The 24,740-nt window shown below is 37.6% G+C and overlaps 1 protein-coding gene across 2 annotated transcripts in view; it reads right to left on the minus strand.

Moving 5' to 3' along the window:
• Nucleotides 1-5,594: 5,594 nt before the first annotated feature.
• Nucleotides 5,595-24,740, minus strand: part of LOC129771914 (protein transport protein Sec24A-like) — a 35,401-nt gene continuing 16,255 nt past the window's right edge. For both annotated transcript variants that reach the window (XM_055776050.1, XM_055776051.1), the window contains 11 exons: nt 15,520-15,629; nt 15,221-15,452; nt 15,008-15,165; nt 14,871-14,944; nt 14,659-14,810; nt 14,347-14,600; nt 13,912-14,277; nt 13,631-13,839; nt 6,341-6,438; nt 6,145-6,283; nt 5,595-6,076 (listed from right to left, as the gene is read on the minus strand). In XM_055776050.1, the coding sequence (XP_055632025.1) occupies nt 5,965-6,076; nt 6,145-6,283; nt 6,341-6,438; nt 13,631-13,839; nt 13,912-14,277; nt 14,347-14,600; nt 14,659-14,810; nt 14,871-14,944; nt 15,008-15,165; nt 15,221-15,452; nt 15,520-15,629 (1,904 nt within the window). In that variant the 3' untranslated portion in view covers nt 5,595-5,964. The remainder of the gene's footprint in view (nt 6,077-6,144; nt 6,284-6,340; nt 6,439-13,630; nt 13,840-13,911; nt 14,278-14,346; nt 14,601-14,658; nt 14,811-14,870; nt 14,945-15,007; nt 15,166-15,220; nt 15,453-15,519; nt 15,630-24,740) is intronic.

A 24,740-nucleotide genomic window follows, 5' to 3' on the forward strand; every position in this document is an offset into this window, starting at 1 on the left:
CAGAGATCTCCATATCTGGAGATCCTCCCCCTCCTTCTGCCATTCTGTAATTGGTACTTATATTCTAATATTTTGTTTTTAATAATAATAATAATAATTAAAAAAAAAATTTTAAAAAATAAAAATAAATCTTATATCTTATTTATTCCTATTCACCACAATGCACCCCAGTGCTGATGAACTGGCAACCGCTGCTTGCTTCTCAATCGGAGCGCTTGAGCGCTCGGCACTATCACACACCACTAAGAAGTGATGCTCTCCTTCACACTGCTGTAAGTGAGCAGCAAATCGCGCTGGTATTGTGTGCGTGCAACTGACCACCGATGTCCGACTTCGATTGCGATGGCGACAAATCGGCGAAAACTGAAAGCCGGCTGGCCTTGCCAGGCTTTGATGATTCTGCTTTTCTCACTAATTCCGAGTTCACACTGCGTTTTACGATATTTCGAACAGTTCGAAAACGCGCGAAAAAAGCACACCCGGGCGATAACAAAAAAATAACAGCCAACGGTAACCGAGAACAATGCTTTAACAGAGACGTTCACAGCACATGACCGGTTACTCGAAGCTTATGCCGAAGAATGGATTCTCGTTCTGGTCGGGGTAATTTTTCGCAAAGAAATTTACTTCGATTTGCACTGTGGTCACGCGTATTCTAGAGCTTGTAACTCAGAATGCATTTAAAACGTGTTATAAATCTCAACTAAGCACGAATAAAAGTAACACAAGTAATACGTTGAGACGGCGGAGTTCCTCTAGGAACGTTAGTGAAATTTAAGTAGGAGACAATGGCCCTCCTACTTAAATTTCACTAACGTTCCTAGAGGCCATTGTTGTTGTTTCCATTCGGTGCCAAAAAAAGATTGATGTAGTTATGAGATGTGGAATGTATATGTCAATTGCGAAAAAGGCCACCGGAACAGTGTTCGAGGTAAACTTTCAATGCATTGACATGAAACAAAGTGATTGCATGTCAGTTTGTGTATTGTTCTGCGAGGACAAGAATGAATCATCAATCAATTATCGTCAACTGATTCTGAAATAAAAAACTATTTTAGGGCGACCAAACCATTCTACTAAACAGTTATTTCTAAAATTTCGCAGCATTCTAAAAAAATCCGAAGTTATTAACAAGCGACTTGAACAAAACAACAGCGTAGTTCTACGTCAATAACATGGTCGTGTCTTGGACACAAACTCCTGTAAATTTTTCAACATAACCTGTAAATAACAGTTCGGCTGAAAAGTTTATAAGGTAACACAGTAAAACTATTTTTTTTTGCAAAATTCAATTTTATTATTCAACATGATTGCCTTCGAGGGCGATACAGCGATTTTAGCACTCTTGCAGCTTTTCGATACCATTTTTATAGTACTGTTTCGGTTTTTCCTTAAAATAGACCTCAGAAAATAGTCGCTGGGAGCCAGATCTGGAAAATACGGTGGATGCGGAAGCAATTCGAATCCCAATACATGCAATTTTGCCATCAATACACGAAATTCGGATTTTTCCATTTTTGTCACAATAAAAGTTGCTTCACTCTCAATGCTGTAACTCACGAACCAATCGACCAATTGTTGTCAAATTTTGACACGTATCCATTAAATGATGGTGCTTTGTGATAGTCAAGTAGATTTTTGCAAGAGGCGCCATCTAAATGTCAACCTTATGAACTTTTCAACCGGACTGTTACAGCTGTCAAAATTTGTAAGCACAGTTGGAAATAGCAAGATGTGGAATCATGGTGCGGAATTATACCAGAACATCCGATCGTAAAAAGTGGTCACAGACCAGCTTTAAGGTGAAGGTGGAAGCTAGCCACAGATGGCTGCCACAATGGCGCTCATTTCTTTCAACTTCCTCCCTCACCCCTCGCCCGATAATCAATAATTTTGCGAAACAGTGTGAAGAAAATGAAAACCACTCAACCACTCAATAAAATGTTATTCCTGAGTCATAGCGTCTCATGTCATTAAAATCAATAGAATAAAATTGTGTTGATATCGATACAATTATTATTTCTACGTTTAATGGGTCTATAATGTAAGTTTTAGCAACTTTAACATTGGGTAAGAAAATTGTATTGCAGAGCTCGCACACTGCCACGGCTGCCTATGCTTTCAAAAACAGTAAACGGAAAAGTATTACATTCAATCAAAATGCCTCGGCCAACGAAGAGCGTTAAGGCTCTCCAACGTGAATATGTGAAAACAATACGATCAACGAAGGAAAACATTAAGGAATTATCAACATCGAGTTACTATGCGGAAGAACTTGTTCATACCAAAAGGGCCCCAATTCGCATGTGTTATAAATTTGCTCATGTTACGCTCGCGTATAATCAGAATTTTACTTCATATGCAAATGCACCTTCTATATATATATATATATATATATATATATACATATATATATATATATATATATATATATATATATATATATATATATATATATATATATATATATATATATATATATATATATATATATATATATATATTTATATTTGCAATTGTTCATCGGAACATATCGTTCATACATTTTACTTTAGTATTGAATTGTTATTTTTTTTCAAATTTATTCAAAGACTCGTGTCAATGTAGCGCCACATAGTCTTATAAGTGAATTGATATATTTACGTGTGCTTTGCTCTTCTCTCACAAACACTCTTACCCCAGTTTTATACGTGGGTTTACCTATACTACTACAATGGCTAGCTTCCACCTTCACCTTAATGCGCCCATCGAAGCAGTGAAGAGTGGTACGTCAGTGCGACATGCAGTTTAAGTGCATTGTGTCCCGCGAGAAACAGTTAAGGCAGGGGTACGACTAAAACGTCAAATCCCTCATATTGCCAGTGTACCCAATATTGCTGCGGTTCACTGACATTTTGGTTCCATCAATTACTGTTGTTTACAACTCGGTCCGGTTATATAGTCGAATAGTGGCTAACTTTAAACTCCATGTTAAATGTGAACACCTCCATGTGAAACCGAAATATAAAAATCGCTCATACAGTTAGAATAAAGCAGCGCATTTTTCGATTTCAATGCTCGTAAAAGATATGTTGGTAAACAAATGACGCCATGTTGATTTTGATTTTGGGTAGCCTATATTCAATTGATGTCTAACCCCTGAGTTAAGGTGAAGGTGGAAGGAAGCCATTGTAGTAGGTTAGGTAAACCCACGTGTAAAACTGGGTAATAGTGTTTGTGAGAGAAGAGCAAAGCACACGTAAATAGATCAATTCACTTATCAGACTGTGTGGCGCCTCACTGGCACGAGTCTTAGATACATTTGAAAAAAATATCAATTCAATACTAAAGTAAAATGTATGAATGATGTGTTCCGATGAACAATTGCAAATATAAATATATATAGAAGGTGTATTTGCATATGGAGTAAGATTCTGATTATACGCGAGCGCAAATTTATAACACATGCAAATTGGGGTTCTTTTGGTATTAACAAGTTCTTCAGTACAGTAACTCGATGTTGATAATTCCTTAATAATTTCCTTCGTTGATCGTATTATTCACACATATTCACGTTGGAATGTGATACTTTTCCGTTTACTATTTTTTAAAGCATAGGCAGCCGTGGCAGTGTCCCGAGCTCTGAAATACAATGTGCATAACCAATGTTAAAGTTGCTAAAACTTACATTATAGACTCATTAAACATAAAAATAATAATTGTATTGATATCAACACAATTTTATTTTATCGATTTTCATGACATGAAACGCTACTCAGGTATAACATTTTATTGAATGGTTTTTATAGCTGTTTCGATGATGTTGTCTGGCATCAGTGTCGAAAAAAAACGATGCTTTCACAAATACAAACAAAACCATTGCGGAAAATTGAAAAATGAAAATTTAACTATCAGAGCACTAGCTCGAGTTTTCCGACGTTTTTCACTATACAGTGCGACAGCAGATGACAGCGGTGGTAAATACGTAAGTACCATTTTTTCTTATCTACTCATTTCACATTTTCATTTAATTTTTTTTATATTAAAGTTACCTGCTTAATTTTCGGAATATTCCATAACCCATGCTCATTTCTGAATGATCATTTGGCCTTCAACGGCATGTCAATTGTGTCTACACTAATTTCTAAAAATGACACAAGTCTCTAACATCTTTTTCGAATTTCTTCATTACAAATCTCAAATCTCAAATCTTACTTTGAACTTCGTAACAAGAGATTTGACAAAATTCATAATCTGATTTGTCGAAATTTTTGCTTTTTCATTCGGAGAAATATTCCTTTCGGGTAAATGATGCATTCGGGTAAATGTTCATTCGGGTATTTGTCGTATTCGGGTATATGTCCATTCGGGTACACTTTGATCACATTGTTTTTTTTTTGTACAAGCAAACTGAATGAAATCCAATGAAAATATACGTGTTAGTTGCAAAATAGAATAAATTTTCGTTTTATGAACTTGTTACGTTATTTTTAGCGAAAACATGCTTAAATGATTGAATCAACTAACATGGTCATAATGCCCGGAGTAGTGCTTTCGATCGGAAATGGAACAAATTTTCAAAGGTGTAGATTTTCCACATAAAGCTTTCTTAAAGCATATTCAAACCACCATATTGCCCCTACCTTCCCTATTAGTGATGCCGTTTTCAGAGAGATATTTCGTCTGAGAGATTGATACAAATATGCATGTTAAGCCTGTATTTAATATTTTCGCCATCACTGTATATTAAAATGTGTTTAATATTTTTTTTTCAAAACATGCTCACCGTGAGTTAATACATAAATATATGTGTACAGGAATGTATCCGACTCTGTAACAACTAAAAATGCTAATGAGTTTAAATCAAATAAACGAAAGAGATAAAAAAGTGCTTTGTCATCCAGTGAAGAAATCCTGAGGGATCTCGAGGTCATAATTTCATATATTTCATTTTATATGTTCCTAAGAATCAATTGTAACCAACACGCGTACACAGATACTTCAAGCGCTCCTCAACATCTGTGATCACTTTCCTCTAGCCTCTAGCTTGGGTCGAATAACTCAATCAAGCAGAAGTAAAACCATCGACTAAAATCAACAGTTCACTGAAGCATTTAACCTTACTAAATGATAACGATACAAACTAATCCAAACATGCAAAATAGTATTGATTACTTTGGGGTTTATTAAGATATACTGTTTTCAACGCTAGCCGGAATCCCTCCGTTCCCTGTGGTTTATTGCAATGATCCTTCGCTTTGATTACTCATAATTTTGTTCGAAGAGCAAAACATGACGTAACAACATTCACTCATTCACTTTTTTAAATAAATATAGCCACCAAGAAAATTATGATGATGCCCGGGTTCAAATGTATCTGCTAAATCAATTTAGTTTGTGTTTTTCATTATTGAAGCATGAGAAGAATTAGATCGTACAACCTTCTTTCAGGTGCATAGTTTCCCGTCACACACACATTTTATCGCACTTATTCTCAAAATATCCTAATTAATTTAAAAATTGATTCTCCCTCCAACAGTTGACGCGCATTGATTTGGCTTTTTTGTTTCACTTATTTAAATTTGGTTGTTTTGAGAAAAAAAAAATTGATTCTATTCATCTTCTCGCTGTTGTCCTAATTCGGTTTATTTGTTACAATGAAATTGAATGTTTGCAGTCGTCTACAAAAAGTGAGTGTTTTTTTCGTTTAAAGTAGTCTAGCATTTATATATATTTTTTTATATTATATATCTATGTTTTTTTACACTTTCAACCAACGATTTGCAAGGTTTAAATGGGTCTCACATTGTTTATTATACATAATTTACTACAATTGTTTATCCTGTTTCCTCATATGGTTATTACTAACTTTTTCCCCGTTCTCCCGCTTGATCATGCCTTTATTATATAGTGTGCTCCTGACGCTATGCTGAACTCTATATTTCACTATGTCCTCGTCTTAGTAAGCACTTAGGCAAGCATAGCTTACTTTACCTGGGTCCTTAAGTGCTGTAAAAATTCGTAATAGGACATCGAACTCTGATTCCTATCGTCGACGAACTTTTCCACGAACAACGACCGGAATTGGCTCGTATCCCTGCGAATGCGAAGGAAAAAAAGCATAACGAATAAATATCGTTATCTACAAGAGCATTGGTACAGTACCTGATAACCTGTATGTAAGTAGAGTACGGCTTCTCCTCGTTGATACTGTCGATAAATGCAAACAGTGCCTCGCTTGCGGCCGTCTCCCGACTTGGGAGATCAATGCAGAAATCGGGAATCTCCGGAACGGAGTTCACTCCTGCAAACATATAGAATGATTCTAATTTTTTAAGTGCCTCGAAGGGTCAATGCTTACCTATAACGTCACTCAAGATCGCTGGTGCCACATTCGATCCAACGTAGATGAACATCTCGGGGCCACAGTCCAGCAAAAACATAGATCGTGAATCGAACCTGAATGAGAAGCGGCTTTTTAGTCATTGTGATTTCTTTACATGTAGTTTATCAACAAGATAACGAAATAAATGTAGTAAAGACATGTAGACCTACAAAATGCATTTTCACCCCCTTTCAGAGACGAAGAAGATGTGAAATAGCATTTGCGAGTAGCAACGCTATATTTATCACCAAATTCGTTTATTTGTACTGACTCAGATACAACAGTTTCAAAGATCCAAATAAGTTTTTGCATATAAACAATTATACTTAGCATTAAACAGATGGGAGATACGAAACTAGATAACTTTCAAGAGAAGACATTTAAACAAGCTCAAATTAACCAACACATCTCATACTCGGGCATATCGATCTTGCAGAACCAAACAGCCTGCTCGATATCGATATCGTGACCACAAAGGCATACATTGGCTATCCACACGGATGCCAAAAGGGATCTGATTTTGCTTATCGGTTGCACATGGTTTTTCAAGCAAGCCAACCGGGCATCGTCGAAGATACTTGTAGTGGAACTTTAGGAGTGATCACACCGCTGCGCACCTTTGACTTCAGATATGTCATGAGCTTGAGGACAAAAAGTCGCACGAGTAGCCTTAAACTTCAACTCCATCACTTCAACTCCATCACTCGTAATGGATTCGCACTTCGGGCTCAATTTCTACTACGTGAGAGAGGATGTAAATGCGATACTCCAAAGTAAATCACTGATCGACAACAATCTCGTTTGGTTGTTTCCGGTCAGCCACGATAACTCGCAGATTGTCTGGTCTGGTCTGACTAAAAAGATCGCAATCTGTTAGATACTACGACTACCGATGAATATTCATTCTTCCAAACAAAATGATGTTCTCTATGTAACTCTGAGTTGACCAATCGGTCGCTATATAAAATCTAGGTTCAAAAATTGAGTTACTCTTTTCACTCGTTTCGCGTACAAATCGCAGCAAGAATTTACTATAAGAGCAGTGTAGTTACGAGTACAAATTTGTGGCAACACTGAGATTATTTTGAGTGATAAATTTATAACAAGTCAAGTTCGTCAAGCAGCCGTATCCTGAAAGCCGAATCGCTCCACAAGAAAATCTATGCTACAGGAAGCACAACAACAACAATCATACTAAGATTCCAAAATTGGCTAAGCGAAGACACAATGAACGAACGATCTTCGAAATCTAAATATTTGATTTACCAACGTGGGCAGCTCTAAACTGATAGATGACAGTCAAAGCATAGCAAGATTATGTATAAGAATCATCAAACAAACGGGTAATTTTAGGCTTGAGTCATATTTTTTTCTGCGCGGTTTTTTTGTGCGATTTTTTTTGTGTAGTGTATGAAAAGAAGCATATTTGACGAAGTTATCGTCCATTCAGTTTTTTCGATGGTTTTTATGCATTTCAGTGCGAAACAAGCATATTTGTGTCTAAATTATCCACTTCATTCCCATCCTTCCATCAGTTGCGCATGACATGATCTCTAACAGCAACAAGTTTCAACGTGCAACTAAAAGCAAAACACAACCACGCCCAAAAAAAAGCATCTAAAAGTTCGCCGGTGAGTTGTGTGAGCTCGTGGTTCATCCTGTGTCCCATACGTCGTCTTTCTGCACACCGCCGAAGATGTTTTTTAAAACACGTCGTTCACGTCATTCCGAATGCACGCAGGTCCTATTCAAGAATGGTGCACGTCTCGTGCCTGTAAAGGACAACCGGTCTTATGAGGGTTTAGTACAGGAAACATTCCATACGATTGCTACGATTGTCTTTTTAACCTCAAGTGCTTGTGGAGATCATTGTAGACACGACTCCCAATGATGATGCGTCTCCGGAACTAGCGGCTGGCATCATTACCAGACATTACCATTGAACCAAGGTAGACAAATTGGTCCAATACTTTGAACTCAACGCCGTCTATCATTACACTACTGCCTAATCGGGCCCTGTCGGGATCGGATCCGGATGCCAACACGTGTTTGATTTTAGACGCATTAATTATCTTTGCAACTCTCTCTCCTTAATGTTTAAGTCTACTGTAATGTTCAGCTACCGAATCAAATGTTCTGCCGACATTGTCCATGCCATCAACGGAACAAATGAATAGACTAGGGTTTTTAACAATCGTGCTACGCAAGTTACACGCCACTCGTCTCATAACATCCCCTAGTGCAATGTTGAATAACAGGTAGGAGAGACCATCGTCTTGGCGAAGCCCCTTGCGGAACTTGAATTAATCAAATAATAAACCCGATATTCGTACACGCACACGACGTTTCTGGAGGATCTGCCACAATGTAAAGATTTGCTCAGTAGTAGACCAACCTTCGATGAAGCCGGCCTGATAACTACTCACGAATCTGTTCGTTAGTGGTGATGGACGACGGAAAATAATTTGAGGTCTCTTTTTAAGTGGTGATTGTACGGAAGTATCCACAGTCTAGTTTGTCACCTTTCTTGAAGATAGGGATAATAACCCCATTTTTCCACTCCTCCGGTGGCTGTTTCGTTTCATAAATTCTGACAATCAGTATATGCAGACAATTAACCATCTTTTCCCTGCCCATCTTGAAAAGTTCCGCTTCGATTTCATCTTTCCCAGTTGATTTGTTGTTCTTAAGCTGTTTGATGGCATTCTTAACATCGTTATTGTTTACTGCACCAACGTAATCGCTTCCATTGTTCCAGGAGACCTGGGATGGTCTCCGTTACGCTGTTGATTGCTGTCTTGACCATGTTCCAACAGTCCTCAAGAGGAGCTCCGAAAGAGTTCGTTTTTTTTCTGGCAGCGCAGCTTCGAGCGAATGCGCGTAGTTTTTCTCCAGTCGCTAGAGATTGTACCGTCGAGGGCATCGATACCGGATGTTGTTCACAACGGAGAGTTTTGGGCGCATCATAACCATCACTAGATAGTGATCTGAATCGAAGTTAGAACCTCAATAGGTTCTGACGTCAGTTTTGTCCGAGGGATGACAACCGTCTATCAGAACATGGTCGATCAGGGATTCTGTTCGAATTGGTGACCTCCAGGTGTATTGACGGAGGCCATATTTTTTTTAAATGAAGTGGAAATCTTTTCGTGTGTTTTTTATTAGTTTTATAAATTTTCACATATTCATGCTTAGAATCAAAAACAGGTACTCTTTTATTTAGTCCGCTTTTACATACTGTAAGAACACTATTCTCTGATTTACATAACAGAGTTGAAAAACGAAGCATGTTATCTTCCGTCTGATAAGCTGATTTGGATAGTTCTCTTTTGTTTCCTCTAATGCTTCCAACTGGAATTGTTTTTTTTTTGTCAATAATTTAGACGCGAGTGACATGTTAGGGAAAATTGGTCACAGTGTTCACAGAAAAGCACGGATGATATTTCCGCAAATAAGAAAAACTATTCAAAACATTCATTCTAATTGTATGCCAAGTTTATTGAGTTTATTAGGCATATACTGTGAAAATCTGCATCTGGTTTTTGTCGAAAATAATTGCTCGTCAACTGTAATATTTTGCCCTGGTTGATAGCAAGCTTGACTATTCTCAATATTCTCAAAGCTCCACGAGCATATAAAATCCCAATAAATGCAAATATTTCAGATAATTCTGTTGTTCAATCATTCCTCAAAATTCAGCAGTCAACATATGTGCGTTTTTTATATGCTTGACTAGCTGACCCGGCAAACTTCGTCCCGCTCAAATTTTTTTTTTCGTTATCGCATCCACGTTTTTTAACTAAGCGCACGTTCATGGGTCCAATCGCAGAATTGTTCGTTGATTGATTTTCTAATCTTCCCTTTATTTTTATTTTTTTGCTATAAAATTTCAGTACTTCTATCAAAACTCATCAAATTATTTTCAGACACAATTCTCGTGCAAGAGTTTTCATCCACTTGCAAATAACATGTTTCTCCGTTACATGGAATAAATGTTTGATACAGAAAATATGATAGAAAGAAGACAGACCTAAATCGGACAATTCCTTTCTCGAGTTTTGCTCTTATCATCACATTCGGCGATCCATTTTTTTATATAGATAGAAGACGATATAGGAGTGCGTTTTATCACATTAAAATCCATTTCCACTTTCGAACGAAGATCAATTTCGTTACCGCAAACATCAAATGGACTAACAACGCAATATGTAATTGTAGAACACATGCGAATTGAATTTTTCGAATTTTCCCATTTTCCTTCAGAGTTTTCCGAAAATTTTCAATTGTCATATTAGGTTGGAATATGTGTATTATTTTTATGGAACCTTTTCTCCATTCCAGAGAAAGGAGGGGTGTCATACCATCATAGAAACATTTCTCGTACCCAAAAACCCTCACATCCCAAATTTTTCTCCATTTGTTCTATTAGTTCTCGAGTTATTCAGAAATTTGTGTTTCATTTGTATGGCAGCCTCTCCTTAGAGACAGGGGAAGAGTATCGAACCATCATAGAAACATTTATCGATCCCTAAAACATCCATATGCCAAGATTGATTCCATTTGCTTGATTACTTCTCGAGTTATTCAGCGCAACCCATGTAGAGGGGGAGGAATGTCAAACCACCTCAGAAACGTTTCTTGTCTCCTAAATGCCAAATTTGGTTCTGTTTGCATGATAAGTTCTCGAGTTCTGCAGACATTTATGCTTCATTTGTATGGTAGCCCCCCCATAGAGAGGATGGAGGAGTGTCTAACCACCTTAAAACATTTATTGGTCCCTAAAACCTTCACATTTACTTGATTAATTCTCGAGTTACGCAGAAATTTGTGTTTCATTTGTATGGCAGCCCCCCCCCCCCCCTTAAAAAGAGAGGTGGAATGTCTAACCGCCATAAAAACATTTATTGCATCCTAAAACCTCCACATGCCAAATTTGGTTTCATTTGCTTGATTAATTCTCGAGTTATGCAGACATTTATGCTCATTTGTATGGTAGCCCCCCCATAGAGAGGATGGAGGAGTGTCTAACCACCTTAAAACATTTATTGGTCCCTAAAACCTTCACATTTACTTGATTAATTCTCGAGTTACGCAGAAATTTGTGTTTCATTTGTATGGCAGCCCCCCCTTAAAAAGAGAGGTGGAATGTCTAACCGCCATAAAAACATTTATTGCATCCTAAAACCTCCACATGCCAAATTTGGTTTCATTTGCTTGATTAATTCTCGAGTTACGCAGAAATTTGTATTTCATTTGTATGGGAGCCTCCCTTTAGAGAGAGGGGAGGAGTGTCGAAATGCCATAGAAACGTTAATCGACCTCTAAAACCTCTATATGCTAATTTTGATTCAATTTGTTTGATTGGTTCTCGAGTTGTTGAGCAACTTCCAACCCCCCTCTTCAGAGAGAGGAAAGGAGTGTCAAACCACCATAAAAACATTTATTGGTCCCTAAAACCTTCACATGCCTAATTTCATTTCATTTGCTTGATTAATTCTCGAGTTATGCAGAAATTTGTGTTTCATTTGTATGGCAGCCGAGTCCATAAGAATCAGACAGACATACAGACAGAAATCTATTTTTATACATATAGATAATATTGTTATCTGTTATCAACGAGGTCAGACCATCTGCCATATCGCTCGTTTTTGCGTTACCTGTTGGCCCTTTCACATCCTGGAAAATACAAGTTGATGGTAACCTTCCAGGAACACCAGTTTCGTCCAATTTCAGATCAGAGTCAGAGTCTGCACTGCTTAGCATCCTGCACCTTTTCCCAGATATATTGATGAAATTTTCATTTTCATCATTGGTGATCGACTCCTCATCGTTATCTTCGCTGTCAGATGTTTCACTTTGAATAATATCTGCTCATCTCCACATGATAGTTCAGAATTTGCAAAAATGACTGCTTTTGGGCTATATAGGTATAACACATATATCTCTCCGGAAATAAAGGAGGGGGAGGTAACTATAATTATTAAAAAAACACAGATATATGTTGTGTAAAAAGTCACAACATTCTAAGAAACTGTGCCATTGTATACATGACAGCATTCCTAATTAAAATTGAAAAGCAGTCAAATGACTTGCTTGGGCAATCTAGTGTTGAATACTGTTTTGAACATGGTCAAATCGATCACAGCACAAGCACTATTGCATTCACGGAAACAATTTTGTATGGGTTTTTTTTTATCTGTATTATAGTGACTTTCAACTCATTCGGCTGGTTCGTCACTTTTACTTCCATTTTTGGAAGAATGTCGGGAGTGAGAATTGAACTCGTGACCTTTAGCGTGAGAGGAATGGATGTTACCACTACGCCAGATCGCCTCCACAATTTTGTATGGGATTATGGAATCCATAGGAAATCCCTTTGGCGACTGAAAAACAATAAATCGCGCTCACGTAGTTGTCGGGATGGTACATAGAACGATACATTATACAATAAAGATGGGCAGTCAAGATTTCCATTTAACAGATCAAACGCAAATATTTTTTTAGGGTTAGCAAGCTTAGAAGCTAGCGATTCTAACGCAGTCAGTCTGCAGCGGCTCGAGTAGTCTGGGAGATGGTCTGGATATGTCCAAGGGAGATTTCGGAGAGCATATCGAATGAAACTAAGCTGCACTCTCTTCATCCATATGATTGTCGTGCTGTGAAACGGAGACCACACGCAGACAGCATACTCCAAAATGCTACGTAACAAGAAGCAGTATAGCGATTTGGTTGCGTAAACCGCCACTAAAACTCCGCCCCCACGCTGACGATTGCTAGTGGCAGAGCTGCGGTCACATCGATATATGGCGTAGCATGAAGTAAGCTCTGAGCTGGAAATATCTGGACGTAACTATGTTTCCGTTTTTCTATTTTTCACTGCTCTGTCATATTCACTCCAGTCAGCTATCAACCTTCTTCATATTGTGAAGCTTTCATCAATCCATCTCTATCCGGAATTTGGAGCTTGATGGTGAGGCGATTGAATTTATGTAAAATGATCTGTTTCTAACGAAACCTTGCGGCAGTGTCTATTATATACACGCAGGATTTCTCTTCCCAACGAAGTGTAGATTAGCCAGTACCAAATCGCGTAATAAAATCTTGTGAAAAAATGACGTGAAAAAGTCGCGTGAAAAAAGAATCTTGTGTAATAGAAAACGTGAACACTCGGAAGGAAGATGCTCTCTCATAATTTCATGACAATCCACAATCATAATCTCAATAAAAACATATTTGTTTTTTATTAGTTTTTGAAATTTTACTCACTTTTCAGCAGACAGCTGCAACCGTGGAGGCTCCACCAGATGAGCTTCTCCATCCGTTGTCTCCCGAGAAGCACTGAGGAACAGCTCATCGAGCACATAAAAGTCCGGATAAATGTATCTTATCAGCTGGTCCAGCGGCATGGTCTTCATTTCACTCATGGCGAACACTCGGTCATCCAAACGGGTACTGGTTCCAACCCTGAAGGCAGTCTATAAAAAAACACAACATACCGCATTCAACGAAAACAAAATCAGGAATTCGCTGCAATCAAACACACTCACATGCTTCAACATCGCTAGAATATACAGTGGTAGTAATGCGAGATTCTCTGGCGCTACGATGGTTCCGGAATTCTGGGGCAAATTTTGCGCAATCTTGAATGCGCTGAAAATATCAACAGTCGCATTGATGAAGGCATCTCTGGCGTCGGACAAACTAGAGCTCAGTGATCGATCAACGGCCATTTTGCTCAACAGCCCAACAATACACTGCGCATCGGCCGAATACATCACTTCCGAAAGGCTGGACGTGACCGGTATGCAAAGTGTGTGGACACGAATTCTTCGCTCAGCTTTGCTGCTGGTGTATAACAACGCCGCTTGGAAACATACCGTTTTGCACTCAGCCAAGCTTTCTTCATAGGTTAGCTGTTATTGTGGAGAATTGTTCGTTATTCAAGTATCAAATGAAATCCAATAGACGCAAAATAAACTTACCTGCATTCCGAATCCAGCGTCTGGATTGACGTTAGGCAGCGAAAGAAGATCCGTTGATCGGACGAAGAAGTTACCATGGAATGTGTGAATTGCCAGCCCTCGAGTACATCTCACTCGCATGACAGCCTCAAAGCCAATTTTACGCGTGAGATACCGCTCGAAACATTTCTGTAAAGATTTCACTAACTGGGGCTTCGCTGCACTGAACAATGGGATGTGTTGCATGCACCCACCACTGAATTTACTGATTCCAGCTAGAAAGAGAGTTTGGTCGTTCAAGTCTGCATGATACAGAAACAAACGGTTTCTTACAAATTGTTGCGAGATCACAGTATTGGCTATTTAGTAAGAACAGGTCAACAGCAATCTGTTGGGCGGAGCAATCAAGCGCCAGGCGCTTGTAGAAATCAGTCGCTGGCCCAAGGTGGGCCACATCTTTAGAAGAACGATTGTTCGGATCCTCCCTGAAATATAGTTGAAACGTTAAAAATCTAAATGTTTCGAAGTAAGCCATACACACACACCTTGACTGCAATGCACCTGGTCCGTAATTTGGTAGACAGCACTGAAACACTGTGACTCGACCACCGGAAGCACTCTGAAACACAATGTATGTGATGAACAACAGTTGAAAGTGTCAAATGTTGAACCGCGTTCTTACCATCAACTTGAAAGCCACCTGCAAAGCGGCACCGAGAGCGCTGTGTGTGTCATGCGTGTGTTCGAAACGTTTCGGAAGTTGCGTCAATAGATCTTTTATCAATTCCTTGCATTCCTTCAGATTTACCAGTAAATTGTCCGGATATGGTAGGAATACATCTGGAATGCAAAGTATATGAACACGAGTGCAAAAAAAGATCATCCCATAACCAACCTTCAACATCCAGCACAGTAACTTCATGTGGTTGACTGTATCCCTCAGCGATGTTGTAGAAATGAATCGCGCTGTTGTACGCTATGAAGCCTACCTGAGTTCGTGCATCACCCGGTAAACTTTCCAAATGATCGACGAGCGTGTTGCAAACGGTATGCAAATAACCAGTTTGTTGTGCTATAGATGAGACATCCAGCAGGAATAGATAAATCGCCGGCTGGGGAGGTCTCAGCTAAACAAACCACAACGAAGATAAGTGAGTTAATCGGAAGATGCAACAAAATAAACGAAAAGCTTACCATATATTCCGAAGGAGCAATGAACTCTATCGTACTGGATTTGATCTCAGGTCGTCGGGTTGGATCTCCATATGTTTTCGTCACTGGGTCGAACTGGAATTCCTCGGGTACTGCAAGTAAGCATAAGAATGGATTTGAAAAACTTGATAAAAGCAATTATAGTATTATTCTGTACAAATATACACGAGGTAGACAAAACACATGACATATAAAACAACATTTGATCTATGATTTGATTTATTGAAAATATGGTTTTCATTGAGTTGAGCATATTGAAAGTAATTTGAAAATGGTTGATGACTAAACTAACAAGTTCTGACCTGAGTCGTGATAATAATAAATATTTATTTTATAGGCTCGGTAGGCCTATAACAACTACAGCTGACTTGAATGGATCATATGTAGGCTTCCTATATCTTATCGTTTGATGACGTGAGGACATAATAAGTACAAGTTATACTTATGACAGACATACAGCTGTACTAGCGTTGTACTTCGAAAATTGTATGTCTGTCACCATGTACAGCGCTAGAACCATGCAAGCAACTCGGTACAATCGATGTACCTGTACCGACCTATTTTACCGCTGTACATGGCTACAGTTGTACTGCGCGCAGCGCCATAGACGGTTAGTGGTGGGTAGCATGAACAAACCGAATCAAAACACTTGGTATACATTCTTTTCATTGACTTTCTCTTGAGTTAATAACTCAGATTGGAAACATATTTGTTGTGTTTGATAGTTTAGACGCTAAATAAAAACCTTTTTCATTGAAATATTGGTGAAAATACATTGCAAATTTCTGATTGTCAGTTTGACATGTGGTACAGTGTACAACCAAAGTATGTCCGTCATGGTACGAGAGTACCTGCACAACGCTGTACTCTTACAGCGCAAGTACAGCTGTATGTCTGTCCCTGGTATTAGATTAGATGAAGAAAAGAAACGAGCGTTTTCTGAGGAGCAAGAACTGCTTCAAAACGCTGTGGTAGTCTTTCCACGAATCGTTGACTTCTTTGGTTAGGAATATTGTACCATCCTGTTTGGGCAACCTAAATATCTGTCATATTTTTGTTTCTTTTCATATTAATATGCTCAACGTGTGTAAAAGATGACTAATACGCAAACTCGGTTGATGCGAAGGAATCAACCTTGCGAATCTGGATTGGCACTTTACAGGGTTGAAGTAAGAAAAAAGTGTTATTCCTTTCAACAATTTGAACTGACTGCCTTCGCACTAATTTCGTACGGAACGAGCAACGAACGGGAGCTGATCAATCTATCAAATATCAACTAAGCAAGAGGATCAACGAGTACAAGATCTTCACGAACTCCGAGCGCAAATTATACAACTATTTCTGCGGACGTTGGAAAACTTGAATCTGAAGAACTCTCGTCAGTCGATTCAATAGGAAGTTTCGGACTTAAATCGTACGACACGATTCCAAAGACTACTTGCTTTATTCGGAAAACCTTGGGCTTTTATACAATTTTTTGTATCCTAATTCTAGCCTAAATTTAAATTTAACGTGTGAAAGAAAGAGAAAACTATAAACGTTATTGTTCCTTTGCATATAAGTCCTTTACCTATCGCTTATCTGTGATTCAACACATACAACTCCTGGCTAAAGCTTATCTTTCACTTATACTGCATTCTAAGGGCAACGGAACCTAGCGCGATAAGAAATGTGTGCGATCCTTGGTCCCTTTCCTTTCCGTTATTCTATTGCATTGGGTTTTATTGCACCCGCTACCGATAGGTGAGATTGTTATTTTAGGATCGTACACACGGTTCGCTATTATCGTATGTTTTCCTTCTGTCCTTCTCTCGATCGTTTCTTTCGATTTCTTACAACGTGGTTTTCCACAAAGTCTCAGATTACAACTTAATTTACAACTTTGAGGTGGCTGAGATTAAACATCAAAATGTTGATCTAATAGATATCGCTTCACAAGTTTAGCAGTATGTCTATCTCAACGATAGATTTTTTTCAATTCCATATGTTCCTGAAAAATGTGTTTTAGATATTTTTTATTTTATTTTTTATTGAGCCTCGCAAACCGCTTTCATTCAGATTACCCTTTCTGATTGTTTCATGATCCTTAGCAATGTCATCACGAATTTCTGCAGAACTTATAAATCGATTAATTATGACAATCTGTATGTAATGGTCTGCCATTGTTATCTTTCTTGGCCAAACCGCGGGATTCGAATTGAAGTGTTCGATTGTTTTTGCTTCTACAAATTATGACAATATGTTAGTGCTGTACCGGAGTGTAACGTCAAGGTTTCGAAAACAAGAGCGTTACGTTTGGGGTGCAAAGTTTTGAACGGTAATACCTCTTTGCAGGCTGAATGTAGAGGTATGATAATCACTTTATTCGAAAGATAAAAAGGCCTAGAGTTATATGCTTGTTACTTATTGACCCGAAGACAATTTATGCATAAAAATTGATTTGAAAACAGGCTACTGATATCTCAAAATAATGTATATAAACGGGTGCCCGCTCAGAAATCTACTCAGTTATGATTCAAAACCGGTTCCCGGAATAAATCGCCACAGAAAACGACTACAACAGAAACAACCACTCAGAAAAAGTGTAGTAGGCTAGAAATATTGTGGCGCGGTATTGTATTTCGAAACAAAAAATAACCGGGCAAACGTAAAGCACCAGGCAAACGTATGCCGTCCGAAATCATATATCAGTGTAAAAAGCATCGTATATCGTTATATACGGCTTTACATGCATATAAAATATGGTATATACGTATATCGCCTCCACTTTTGCGTGTTTATGCCAGTTTTATGCATCATATATCATCCAAATGTGTCTTGGATGTATGTATATCGCCTCTAATTATGGCTATCTGTACGATTTAACGTTTGCTGGGATGTAACCATGGTCGAATTTAGTGATCCCCGATAATCGTTCGATTAATCGAATACTTCCTACAGAAATCGATTATTAATCGAACGAATACTGCGCAACCAATAATCGAAGCGAACGAATAATTTGCGTCGATTAATCGATCCAAACCCAGAAGAAAAAAAATACGACCGCTGCTGTTTTATTTTTTTTATAAGTTATTTTGATTATATTGGATTTACCATGTAGTGCCTCACCCCACTTCGTAAACACCTTGATCTGCATGTCTTGTCAGTGGGCTTTGTCATTAGTCATTTTGTTTTAACAGTGCTAGGGTTTAGACTGTAATCGCGACTTATGGCGCAAAAAGCGAATTGGAAGCGAAAGTGAAAGAAATATTTTTGCGGAGAAAATTTAACAAATACTGCAGGTATTGTAAATATCTTATATTTGATTTGAAAAAGTGTTGAATTTTATTTTATTCGCAGGTTCAGATATTCAGGGAGATTGAAATCCTGTTCCAGAGAAAAAAGGACAGCGTTGCCTTTTCTTCACGGCCATTTTGAGCGCGTTTTTTCAGGTAATTTAGAATAGGTTATAAAAAGGTTCTCTGACGATAATTTTGCTGGTAAAGGTGTTTCGACCATTCGGAACCACGGTCTAAGGTCACTTCGACAAAGGCGATGGAGTTGAAGCATCAATGCCTTCCCGGGGGAGTACCGTTAGTCGCTGGTTAGTAGTACAATAGAACCCCGATTATCCGCTGAAGTGAGCCCGTAATTCTATAGAGCCTATTCCGCGGATAATCGGGTTTCTACTGCATTATATTTTTCTTTTTAACCGGGATTTAGGAAAAAACTGATTATTCTCTGTAGCTATTCTGGTGTGCAAAGCAAAGCGTAAATGGTTGTTAGCAATTGCTGAAAATTTGTTATTCATGCATCATTATTATCCAGTGGTTAATTTGAGTATTGTTTATAAATTAATACTGTTATGAGTTGATAATAATTTAATTTTAATAACATTTCTAATAAATAATAATAAGCAAAATTGTCACTCGTATACTCACTCCAAAACTCCAGATTTTTTTTTCTTTAACTTCATTCAGTTTTAATAATTATTTAATTCAGCCACCTCATTCACTCTCGGCCTGTCAAACCTATGCGCGAGTATAGGAAGGTTAAAGCTGGTATATTCAACATTCCTTTTCATTCCAAACGAAATCACAATTTATTTTTCATCAAATATTAGCGAGTTTTTCGAAGTTTTTTTCATTGTCAAATGTCATTCTCTGATAAATGGTTCTTTGTTCCATTACCATCATTCATGGATAAAAACAGAAAATTTAATCGAAATAACTAGAAGTTGCTGGATGTTGGTGGATTAATCATTTGATAAAATGAAACGCCAAGCATTGAACTACGTCGACGAAGGAATCTGATGTTGGTTAAATTTTTTTTCTGATTATCACCAGCAAACTTGCAAAGAATCTCAACAGTTCTTTGAGCAGATTTATAATACGGGACAATGCCCAACGTCATCATGTAGCTTATTCCAACACGGCCGAGTTGGACCTTCTCAACGATCCTCGTGAATCTTTCCAATACGATCATGTCCTTCTGAACAGTTCGAAATTATTTGTGACACATGACTGTTTCCAGGCACCGCTGATTGCAACATCCCAGGAGATGGCTGGTATGAGCTTTTGGGTAAATGACATGTTAGATATTTGAAAGAAACTGGCTTGATTTATTGTGTATGCTTTTTTGATTTCATATGATTCATATGAACCTGTTGGCATATGTTGTAGGAAAAAATTCATATGCACATACCAAACAGTATGCTTTGCTTTCGCGTTGTTTGTCCTTTACCTTCGCGCACAGACAAAGGCAGGCAACATGCACCAAAGTAAATGCACACAGAAAAAAATATAAAAAATAAAAAAATATATATAATATTCCAAGATAAATAAACATTTTTGTATAACAAACTTTCCAATTACTGCCAATATTTAAAATTCAATAGGCTTGTATAGTAATTCTGATTGGTGACGAAACTCCGCGATTTTTTTTGACAGGGCTTAAATTCATTTATATTCCCTGATTTTCAAGATTTTTCTAGATAGCCGACACTCTGTGATTAAAATTGGTTTATTCTTTTCAGATTGAATATCGATTGGAACTACAGAAGCCTAGTTGGGAAAAATTCACGATGTCAGAAACACCTTCGGCAAAAAAATCAAGAAAAATCCAAAATCAGTCCGGCTTGGGAGTTCTTTAAAAAAAAAATGAGTGGGTTATATCCATGATATAACCGCAAGGTTCACGTGGAACTACCTTAGCTTAGCAATCATTCGTTTGTATTGATTAAATTCTTGATTGAATGAAACAGTTTCCAAATTCAATTGAGTTCAATATATTTGCTCTGTGAGTGAAAAAAATGAACAAATGCCGTGTAAAGTCAATTCATTTATTGTGATTGATTGTTCTTCGTTACAAGTAAATTTAATGACGGACCTTTTACGTTTGGTATGATGACTAGAACAAAATATATGTACGGAAGAATTATCAAACGTTTGATGAACCAGCCTAAGGCTGAAAATCTTTCCAATAAAGACAAAAAAAATTATCAAACGATTATTTTATTTTACATTTCCCTCTGAAGTTTACATCCCAAAAGTGTACATACTTCTCGAATCTCGAATTTGCTTGAAACTGGGAAGTTCATTCGCTTCTAGTGGCTGCACGATTTTCCCAGGTTCCTAAGTTTAGAAGATCATGTTAGGACAGACATATTCCACTCTGCACAAAGGCAAGCGAGGACAAAAGTACTCGCAGTTTGCATTTATTTGCAGAGCCGATTTCCCCAGAAACCTCGGTTTTGAAGTCTGTGTTAGGGAAACACATTTCAATCGGAACAAAAATACCCCCGATTTGTATGAATTCGCAATGCCGATTTCCCCACGCTTCATGGATTTGAAGTCTGTGTTAGGGAAACACATTCCAGTCGGAACAAAAATACCCCCGACTTGCATGAATTTGAAATACCGATTTCTCCAGGCACCTTGGTTTAGAAATCTCTATTAGGGAACACATTTCGGTAGGAACATAAGCTCGCCCTACTTTCGTGTGTTCTTTTTCTTCTTTTTGGCTTCAAGAGGGTTTAAACTTTTCAGTTCACTCGCCTCTAAGCTCTTTCGTGTGTTTGCAATGCCGATTTCACTGCTTGGTTTTAAAGTCTGTGTTAGGGAACATTTTTCGATGAGAACAAAAGTCCCCCTACTTTCAAGTATTTGCAATGCCGATTTCCCCAAGGCTGCTTGGTTTTGATGGCTGTGTTAGGGAAACCGTAAATCGGGCCAATCAAAACGATGCAGTTAGGGCGTTTAGATAACGCCTAATATTTTACAGTTATTCAATTGTTTATCTAATGAAAAACAACATTTTGTTAGTTGCGATAGATGCGTAGAAATATTCCCTATCAAGTGATGCAAACATCTCTCCTATCCAGTACGAAATGTTCGAGCTATAAGCATTCGAAATCTTTCATTTTTTCCTGCATGTTCTGTGTTTAGGTTTTCATTTTACCCTCCATATATTCCGGTTAGACGTAGTCCCACGTCAAAATTGACGGGAGCAAAGTACAATGTAAATTATGTTTGCATATTCTAAGTTTTTGCCGCAACACGAGCAACATGCTCAATCATTTGACATTCAAGCATAAAAATTTGGCCATCTCCACTGTTAATGAAAGACCGGCACCGGTTCTAAATCAGGGACGAAAAAGAACAGCATCACAAGAATCTAGAATTGATACTACTCCCAAAATGGGTCCACGGCAACAAACTATTACATCGGCTTTCGATAGTCCTTTTTCATACGGAGGCAAACCTGATTCAATTTTATATACATGATGGCGGCCACGAAAATACATTTTTGTTAACTCTTCTTTGCATAATGGTGGAAATTTTCATCATAACATTGAATGCCCAAAAATTATATAAAAGAACAAGTTCACTTTAAGTTGAACTATACCACCCTGATTTATTTCACCAATAAGCAAAATCATGCAGAGAAGGGTTAGCAAATGATGAATTTCATCGTGCCTAGAATTCATTTTTGTATAGCAATTAGAGTTGTTCCTTATATTAAAATAATATTAATTTTCGTTCTTCCAATAGCATGTTTTGATTTTTTTTTGTAAAAATATGGACAAGCGGTTTTCAATTTCAGATTAAAAATGTTTAATGGGAGAGAATTTAAAGTTATCTAAAAATAATCATAGTTCAAATTGATCACTTGGTAATGAAAACTAAAATTTTTCGACTGCCGCCATCATATAAAGACATGATGTCAAATGCATTCGAGCATTCTTTTTATTTTCGTTTTGTTTTAATTTTAGCTGGCGGTACCTAAGGAAAAGAAATAACAACTTGTGTCATGTACATGGTGTGTACGGATAACATGCCTTTTTGTACAGTAGACAAGAAAGGATTTCGTCAACTAATGAAAACTGTATGCCCACTATATAAAGTGCCGCACGAGACACAGTTTCGCAAGATCCTGAAAAATAAATTTATAAAAAGCAAAGAAATTGTCAGAAACCGCCTCCGATCGATCACAAGCATCTGTCTAACGACAGATGTTTGGACCGAAATGTTAAACGTCAGAAGCTACTTGGGGATCACTGGTAAGCTTGATCATTTTTTATTAAAGTATTAGCTCAGTAAATAAAATTTAACTATCCACGATCAAAATTCGACAATATCACTAAATCTAACATTAGATTAATTGGACAATATTAGGATTTAGGACTAGGATGGAGCGAGTGCAATGAGATTTTTAATTTCGCTCATTACTTAGGGTACTCATACACTGTTTGGCCGAAGCCAAATATTTAATTCTTTTTGACAGATAAAATTTGATCAACTTGTACTGATCAAATATATTCGAAACACGACAAGTTATTTGTTGATAATTGATATAAAACATAAAATTTAAAAAAACATAAACATAAAATAGTGTTCGTATGTTTGTCCAAATCTCAAACCAAACTCAAAAAAAGTATCAAATATTTGACTTCCGGACAAACAGTGTACGGCCGCCTTTTTTTTAGCCAAAGCGTTTCTGGCTAGAACCATCTTGTAGTACAGGCTAATTCTATTTCCAAGGGATAACTTATCTTTGTTACATCTTAGAATTGTCTAAATTTGTTACAAGTGAAACTGAATAACTTTGTTCTACAGTAAGTTACATCTAATTGGACAGATCTGTAATGCGATACGTTCAATTGGACATTTTTGTAAACCCCGAGTTCGGGGCCCAAATTATGGCCCCACATTGAAAGTCGACACTGTACTACTGTCATCACGAATGTGAATTACAGGTCAGAACCTGAGACGAGACATGATAATAGGGGGCCGATTCCGGACCACTTTTTCTGTCATACCTACAAAAAAAACCTGAATAAACGCTATGTTATATTTTGTTTTTTTTATATTCTTTATTTGAGAGGCTTTTAGCCTCCTGGGCTGGTTCGCCTCTGATGTTATAATTTGGGAATGTATTATTTTATCAATATTTCAGTACTGTTAGTATTTGAACGATATCAATCAATTATCAATTATAAGGCCTTATTCCCGTATACACTTCACAGTGAAAACGAAATGAAGTGTATCCGCGATGACAACGATACGGTGTCGACATTTGGATACGAAATTAATTTTTAACAAGTCTTACTACTCGGCCCGAATGCACTTTTAAATTGCTAAAATCTGAACGAAAATATTTACTTGGCGTTATTTATTTACTCGAAGCACCCCTTTTTTACTCTAACTTAACCTATTTTCCATACACTTTCCGATATTCTCATTATAATATAAAATTATCTTCAGATACAATTTTTGTACGAGATTTTTTTACCATATGAAGAAAGCAAAGTTTTCCATTCACATTGAACACTAATTTGATGCGGAGAATTAATTTTCATTCATAATTTCTATTTGAAAAATATTAATTCTACACGAAAACCCATAATTTTCTTTAACTCCCAAAACGAAATTTAATGGCGTGCCGTTCTTTTCATTTTCATCGTGAAGTATAAACGGTAAAACGAACTATGAATTTAATTGATGTATTTCAACATATCATACTAGACGGCGCCAGTGGTTGTATGGTTAGCGTAACAGCCTCACAATCCGATCGGCCTGGGTTCAATCCCAGCTGGCGTCGTTGGGATTTTCTGAGGCGAAAAATCTCTGGTTACGTCTTCCTTCGGAGCGGAAGTAAAAGAAGTTGGCCCGGCTCATGAGTTGTTGAGTCTGATAGGTAGGAACAGGTGGAGTCGCCTCCCT

This window comes from Toxorhynchites rutilus, chromosome 2, assembly GCF_029784135.1.
Source record: "Toxorhynchites rutilus septentrionalis strain SRP chromosome 2, ASM2978413v1, whole genome shotgun sequence".
Lineage (NCBI taxonomy): Eukaryota > Metazoa > Arthropoda > Insecta > Diptera > Culicidae > Toxorhynchites > Toxorhynchites rutilus.